This window comes from Triticum urartu, chromosome 1 (assembly GCF_003073215.2).
Source record: "Triticum urartu cultivar G1812 chromosome 1, Tu2.1, whole genome shotgun sequence".
NCBI lineage: Eukaryota > Viridiplantae > Streptophyta > Magnoliopsida > Poales > Poaceae > Triticum > Triticum urartu.
In genome coordinates this window covers 449298846-449306602 of record NC_053022.1, presented here as the reverse complement: position 1 = coordinate 449306602, position 7757 = coordinate 449298846, and the positions used below count along the sequence as shown (strand labels likewise).

Below are 7757 nucleotides of genomic sequence, written 5' to 3'. Positions count from 1 at the left end.
TGCATATGCTAATCACTATTCATATTCACCATGGGATTCGATTTTAAATGATGAAGAGTCAATCAAAGTGTTCACATTGGCTACTAAAGTCAAAGATGCGAAGCAATCAATCGTGTCAAATCTGAAGAAAAGAAGTTGAGAGTGCACAAGATCAAGAAAGATTTGCCATTGCTCAAAGCAGAATCACAATTGAGGCATCCACTCAACTTATCGAGTTGGCAAAATAAGAACTTGTAAAGCCTCAAGAGTTTTAAAAAGGAACATGGCATGGGTTAAACGCTCAAAATATAAATGATGTGCAAGCTTCTATTGCAAGAGGTGCAACAAAGGTGACGAAATTGAAGAATGAATCTAGTAAGTGATTAAGCCGAGGGTTTGCATCTACCCAACAAAATCTTCGGTTGGCAAATCATTCGTATTCTTCAGCCATGCCATTGATGCCTTTGCTACGGAGTTCATCTCAGGGATGGTTGCTTACACTTTATGGGCTTATTTTGATCAATGGATGCAATACAGTTTCTTACCGAAAGAGAGTGGCGTTTTGGCTCCTAGGTGTAGATGCACCTATTATGAAATATGTATAAAAACACATTCAAAATGTAGAAAAAAATCAAGAAAAAATCCCATGTGTACATCCGGACCCTATGTTCGCACACAAAATTTCGGTGAAAAGGACATTTTTTGTGGCATGTATAAAATCGATAAAAAAATGCCTCATGAATAAATTTGTCTTTTTACACAAGCCATAAAAATGTCATGTTTCATTGAAACTTGGTGCACACACATATAATGTCCGGATTTACACGCGGGATTTTTCTCGAAATTTTTGAACTTTTTAAAATGTGTATTTAGACAATTGGTGCATATATACCTATGAGCCAAAGTGAATTTCTCTTAAACGATGAGTAATATTTTCTTCATGAAGCTTAAATAGTTGTATGTAGCACTTAAATACTTCTAAATACATCCATTTCAGCGTCAACTAATTTCGGACAGAAGGAGTACAAAAATAAAAAGCAAGCGTAGTCTATTTAGTATAAAATCTTTTTTTTTCGGAAAAAACTTTCAATCTATCCATCGTCAATCATGGTAGTACAACGAACACTTGAAATAATAAAAATTACATCCAGATCTATAGACCACCTAGCGACAACTACAAGCACTGAAGCGAGCCGAAGGCACACCGTTGTCATAGCCCCTCCCTTGCCGGAGCCGATCAAACTTTATTTTAGTAGACAGTCGGGAAATCATCATACTAAAAACCCATAGAACAAATGCACCAGGATAGCAACCGCGTAGACGAGGAGTGTAGATGAGAAGGATCCGACTCGAAGATACACAAACGAAGACCAGGGAGATTTTGAACGCCACTTGCTCGGGATCGATCAATCAATCAGAGTAGACTAGGCCGCCTAGAGCGTAATAACAACCCCACCGGTTTCAATTTCAATTTCAATCACGGCCCAGCAAAGTCGGCGAGAACGCCGCACCCGCTTTCAAATCCTCTCCCCCCTTCGTCGTCCCATCGTTCCCCTTCCCCTTCCTCCTCCCGCTCCTCCCCTTTCAAACCCCTCTGCCCCCTCCCTATAAACCTAGGCGAGGGAGCGCCCGCAGACTACTCCCAGAGCCCAGATCTATCCAGCCCCTCTTCGATCGCCCCGGCGTCCTCGTCCATGGCGGCTCGGCCGTCGCCGCCGCCGCCCACGCGCGCCTCCTGCGGCTCCTTTCTCCAGGAACTGCAGGTACGGTTCCGCCTCTCCCGTGATTCCAGTTCGTGGCGCACGACTTTGGTGCTAGTTTCATGGGGAAAGGGCCGGCCGGGCCTTCGTTTCGTCGCGTTCGTCATGCGTCGTTTGCCGGAAAGTTGTGGTGCCGGTGGTCGTAGGCGCCGCGGAAGGGAGTCGGGGCACTTGCTTGAAGCGGGTGGACGCGTGCTGGGGGTTCAAAGTGTACGTCTGCGCGAGGGATCGGGCTCCTATTGTCGTGTCTTGCGGTTCCTAACTGCGTGCTGGAATCGGGGGTAGATTTTGTGTTTCTTGATGCTTTCTTGGTTGAATGAAAGATCTTGGTTATTTCGCTGCTTAGTCCCCGAATTCGGCTGTGACCTGCGCATCTCTTGATGTTTTCTTGGTCGTGGTTATTTTGCTGCCTAATCCCCGAATTCGGTTGTCACATTGCATCTCTCGGTGCTTACTGATGGTTGTTGTACTGCTTGTGGTAGTTAATTGGTCCGTGATTATGATTCTGGTAAGCCGTTGCCCACAATTTCCCCCTTTTTTCATGTTTGCCTCATTGTCTGCTGGTGCTAACTGCTATGTATCCAGTTTTCTTTTATCCTTTTGTGTCTTTAAGCATCACTTCTCATGTAATTGCCGTATGTGCTGTCAGCCTTTTGCTGAAGATTGCATTTGTTGATTCAGGAACTATGGGGAGAGATAGGCCCGGATGAACTGGAAAGAGATAGGATGATCTTGCAGTTGGAGGAGGATTGCCTCAATGTTTACAGGAAGAAAGTGGAACAAACTAGAAAGCAAAAGGCAGACCTGCTTCAAGCGATGTCCTTGGGTGAAGCTGAGATAGAAAAGATACTTTCTGCTCTGGGAGAGCGTGAATCCTTTTCTAGGGTCAGTAGTTTTTTTTCCTGATCCTTTCAAAAAATATATTATTTCCTGATCCCTTCCATGCCTTTTGCTGATATCATGCTCCAGTCTTATGTGTTATGTTTGTCTTTTGTTCTTTAGGTAGAGAAGCTTGGGGGTACATTAATCGAACAACTTGCAAAACTAGAGCCAGTTCTGGACGATCTGAGACGCCGGAGAGATGAGCGCATAAATGAATTTTTGGCTGTTCAGCTGCATATAGTTCGTCTACAAGCCGAGATTTCAGGAACTATAAATCATGGGGATCCTGCAGCTCCTTTAGTGGATGAGACTGACCTATCTACAGGAAGACTAGCTGAACTGAAAACCCAGCTTAATGAGCTCCAGACCGAAAAGGTTAGGCACCTGGTATAAGCCTATCATTCCTGCATCTTTCAACTCTGACGCTTAAATTGTTTGTCCTGATGTTTTCAGAATCTCAGACTGCAAAAGATTGATAGTCAGATCAAGTGTATTAATGAAATGTGCAACATGATGTCTCTTGATCTTAAGAAGACATTATATGAAGTTCATCCCAGCTTTGTCGAATTGGAAAGAATCAAATCCATGAGTATAAGTGATAGCACACTTGATAGGCTTGCAGGAAAACTTCATGCACTAAATCAAGAAAAGAAACAGAGGCTCCGGAAGGTACTGATGTTTCTGTTCATGCTAGTCATTTAACAAAAGTATGGGTCTGTGTGTATCTTTAATGTATTCACCTTAGTGTATATTTCTTTTACTGTTGACCTCCAGTATGGGCCTGGCATTGTGTTTGAGTAGTTGACCTGGCAAATCATATCATGATTTATTTTCTGAACTGTTGAATATGTTGTCTTGGTTGTCACTCTTATGATTCGATGTACCTGTACATTTAATAAAAGCACGAGTCTGCATGTATCTTACTTCAATGCTTTCACCTTGGCGTATATTGTTTTACTATTTGACCTCCAGTATGCGAGTCATTGAATTGGAGACTTGACATTATGGTGCGATTCAGCTTAGCAAAGCGTATCATGATTTTTTTCTAAACCTTTTGTAGTATAATTTCTTTGGTTTTATGTCATTCCATTATGATTCACATACACTATACATGACATGGTTTGACATTTGTCTATTTGTTTATTGGGCAGTGCTCAGAATTCTTCAATCAATCATACATTCATACTGTAATTGCCATCCTAATTCTGTTTAATTCTTGACCAGTGTATGGTTTATGGACTTGTGCACTTTAGCATGCTTCCTTTCAACTTCTGCTAAATATTGTTCCATATTTCTTTGTATCAAAGATCCACATTGTTGAAATTTGCATTATCTATTGCAGCTACAAGATCTTGGAAGCACACTCATTGAGTTATGGAGTCTAATGGACACACCATTAGATGAACAGAAATGCTTTGATCATGTTACCTCTTTGATTTCAGTCTCACCCAATACAGTGATGCCCCAAGGATGCCTTGCACATGACCTTATTGAGAAGGTTACAATTGATTGTCTATTTATTTACTTATTTTCTTTGGATTTTCATCAAGCTAATTTCTTCAAATTATACTAATTTTCATGTAAAATTCCTTTCCCCCTCGTTTAGGTAGAGGTTGAGGTCAAGAGACTGAAGCATTTGAAAGCTAGCAAAATGAAAGAGCTTGTCTTAAAGAAAATGACTCAGCTTGAAGAAATCTACAGAAGTGTTCACATGCATATTGACAGCGATCATGAGTGGCAGATTCTCACTGAACTTATTGATTCTGGTTCACTTCTTTCCCATGCCTTTCATCCTGAAGATACATAACTGAAGTTATTTTATACAGTTTGTTTCCATTAAGAACTACCTGATGCATGATTTAACTGGTGCTCCTTAGTTATATAACGTTGCCGTTTCTGTCTCACCTTAAAATTCTGTGAATTTCTTAGTCAAATGCAATGGTAGGCTCTGAACTGTCTTTCAACTTTATGTCTTCTAGTGTCAGCTTGAATACTTAGGCAGATCAATTTTGACACAAAAATTGAATAAGCTCTTATGAAAACTAAAAGAGCATGCAGTAATGGGCGGTTGGATGAGAAAATTTCTGTTCTGTTGAAATGCTGGTTTCTTAATATTGTTCTGTTTAAAAGCTGTCTTTGTTTCTTACAGTAAGTTTTTTGAGCTACTGTTCTGGATTTGTTGGCACATCAGACACAAGTTTTAAACTTGGAGCACTCAGTTCCTTTACTTTTAACATATCCATCATAGCAACTTATTTCCCTTGGCAATTGACCCAGCACAATTGCATATTTCTACTAGACTCGAAGCATCAAGGCATAAAAGTTGTGGATCATTAATCATGATAAAAAAACATCTCCAGAAACAACTGGATTTAATCATCAAAATCATCTGGTAATGTGGAAAATATCATTGACATACAAAAAGTCTAAAATAAATGGCAATATTTAATTGCATAAGTAAAGGCTGATAATACTCAAACATGAGGTTATTTTTAGAAGTACTCAGTTGTTTTTACTAAGTATCTCAACGGTAGTTTCCTAAAGGAAGACATTTTACTGTTACCATATTGCTCTTAGTTTATTCCCTAATGGCACAGTACTGTTATCTGTTGAATTTCACAATGTATAAACTTTGTTTTGTAGGTAGAGCAGATCTCTCAGAGCTGCTTACAGATATGGATGACCGAATTGCAGAAGCAAGAGATCTTGCTCTAAGCAGAAAGGACATTCTAGAAAAGGTGGAAAAATGGACATCAGCAACTGAAGAGGAGGGTTGGCTCGGTGAATATGAGGGGGTAAATTGATTTTTTTCCTTCTTATCTTTAAATGCTCTTTGGTCTATACTTGTTCCAATGGTTAATCGACCAGCTAGTTATCTTTAGTCAAAGTATTACATTGTTGCATCTGCCATAGACCATCTATATGGTTTCAATTTCAGGATCAAATCGCTATAATGCTGGTCGAGGAGCTCACATAAATCTCAAGCGCGCGGAGAAGGCAAGGGTATTGGTCAGCAAAATTCCATGTATGCCTCTATACTTTTGTGTGTGTTTCTACTGGAAATTTCTATTGTTTGGATGAGCCTTCACGTGATTATTATTTTGGATTACTTGGACAATAGCTGTGAGTATGTTCAATTTTACCTGCTGCTTAATTTGTTCTAGATGAATACTATAGTTGGACATAACTGAAGTTTTATTTAAAATATTCAACAATGTGAAATCTTCTGGAAACATGCTTATGGGTCATTTGATGCACCTGTTAGTCAGGTACACCCAGTTAGTTAAATTTACAATGAGCATGGCAGTTATAACATTTTAACTATCTGTGACACTCTTTTCTGTTTCTCACTTTCAATATTGTTTTACCATATAGCCCTGCTGGAAAATTTGACTACTAAAGTTAAAGCTTGGGAAAAGGAGAAGGGCATGTCATTTATGTATGATAAGGCAAGTTCAGTTACCAAATGCTCTTTTCAAACGAATATGTTTCAATTTGCCAATTTCATCTTAATTATGTAACATTCGCCGCATTCATTTACAGAAGAGGCTTTTGGATAGCTTAGAAAAATACACCTCTGAAAGACAACAAAAGGAAGAGGAAAAACGTCGATCACGGGTTGGTTCTCCATGCCTCTTGTTCCATTCAATCCTTGTTCATCAGTGTGTTCGGCCTCTTTTTTTAGCTTCTTGAGAACATTTCTGGAGATATATATTCTAACCTTGCTCAGTATCATGAATATAAATGATAAAACAAGTAATAGCTGTTTCAAGTATTTTCCATGCCTCTTGTTCCACTCAATCAGTCACATTCATCAGTGTCTTTGTAGTTTCCCTCTTTAGCTTTCTTGAAATCTTCTCTGATAACATTTCTGGAGATATATATTCAAATCTGGCTCAGTATCATGAGCCATTCCCTCGTTAGGATAGTTCAAATTGCCTCTTACAATTCTCATTCACCATATCACATGTTAGATGTTTTGTTCTCTTCTCCACATCAATTATTTGGGGAGTTGATAGGAGAGTTAGGATGGGTGTGTTACCTTGTAGGTTGGCTTTCCTGCTACAAGTTTCAACTCTAATGGGTTGCTGAAATGTTTTAACTATCTTCAGGAACTTAAGAAACTACAAGAACAGTTTGCAGCAGAACAAGGTGCGCCATATGGAGCAAAGCCTAGTCCTATGCGCCCGCTTTCGGCAAGGAAACCTCTTGGGCAGAGTACTAATGTCAACATTGTTGGTGGAACTCCTAACAGCCGTCGTGTGTCTACCCCAGTTTCACGCAAGGGAGGCTCGTCTTGTGGAAAAATGAAGGATACTGGCAAGACAGCTGCTTCTATACCGGCAAATTATGTTTCTCTTCCCAAGGATTGCTCAGACAATTCTTACATGTGAAAATGTAACCACCTCCGACTAGTTGGGGCCTCTAGCCTGTACTTTCATACGTTTGGTCTCATATAGGTTAACTGCTTGTTAATGCTTGAATTGTTCGAATCGTTGATCTTAACTCTGATGCAAAACCTGTTTCTGCTCCTGCACAATGCTTGTGCTCCTTTTCCTGCCTATTTGTGCTGCAATTCAGCTTCTGCAGAATAGAAACTCGATCATTATCTCAGATATTTGCGCTGAAGAAGCTTTCAGTTTTATATTTTGACCTCTGGTTATCTTTTTGTGAAAAAAAGCACAGTTCTTGCTGGTCCAGTCAGGGTTATGATTCAGCAGTTTGTTGCCTTATCGAGAAGCCCATCTCATGTTTAGAAACTCTTACCTTCTAGTGTCAATGTTTAATGACTAGAAGTCATCAACAAAACCGTTGGGAAATTTTGGAAATATGTCAGTGTGAATTTGAAATTTGCCATCACATGACCGAACATTCTTAGATTCCTTCTGAGTCGTAGCTCTTTTCCCTCATGCGCAGCCTTCATTAGTAGTTGTTGCCTGTGCTCAGTTCCAGTATAATGATCTCACTCAAGCACACTAAATGTTAGTGTGCCTTGCCTGGTCATTCCATTGATTCTAAAGGCAGCTTTGGTGCTTCATGTCTCCTCTCCTCTTTACCTCTTGTTGCTAATCCAGCAGGTAAAGTCACAGTAAATCTCCAGCTAAAGAATTCAGTGACATATGCCCCCAAGATCTC

At 40.0% G+C, this 7757-nt stretch overlaps 1 protein-coding gene across 1 annotated transcript; it reads left to right on the top strand.

The window, feature by feature from the left end:
• The first annotated feature begins 1481 nt into the window (after positions 1-1481).
• LOC125517924 (65-kDa microtubule-associated protein 5-like) lies at positions 1482-7161 on the top strand. The gene is made up of 11 exons (XM_048682899.1): positions 1482-1742; positions 2421-2624; positions 2742-2996; positions 3075-3290; positions 3964-4119; positions 4228-4387; positions 5265-5416; positions 5535-5646; positions 5997-6070; positions 6165-6239; positions 6734-7161. Exons 1-11 carry the CDS (start codon positions 1674-1676, stop codon positions 7013-7015), a joined length of 1755 nt encoding a protein of 584 aa, XP_048538856.1. The 5' UTR covers positions 1482-1673; the 3' UTR covers positions 7016-7161.
• Positions 7162-7757: the final 596 nt, after the last annotated feature.

Coding starts and splice junctions, on each gene's coding strand:
- LOC125517924 (XM_048682899.1), top strand. CDS start 1,674: ATGGCGGCTCGGCCGTCGCCGCCGCCGCCCACGCGCGCCTCCTGCGGC. Junction 2,997..3,074: donor ATGAGCTCCAGACCGAAAAG/GTTAGGCACCTG, acceptor TGATGTTTTCAG/AATCTCAGACTGCAAAAGAT. Junction 5,647..5,996: donor ATTGGTCAGCAAAATTCCAT/GTATGCCTCTAT, acceptor TTTACCATATAG/CCCTGCTGGAAAATTTGACT.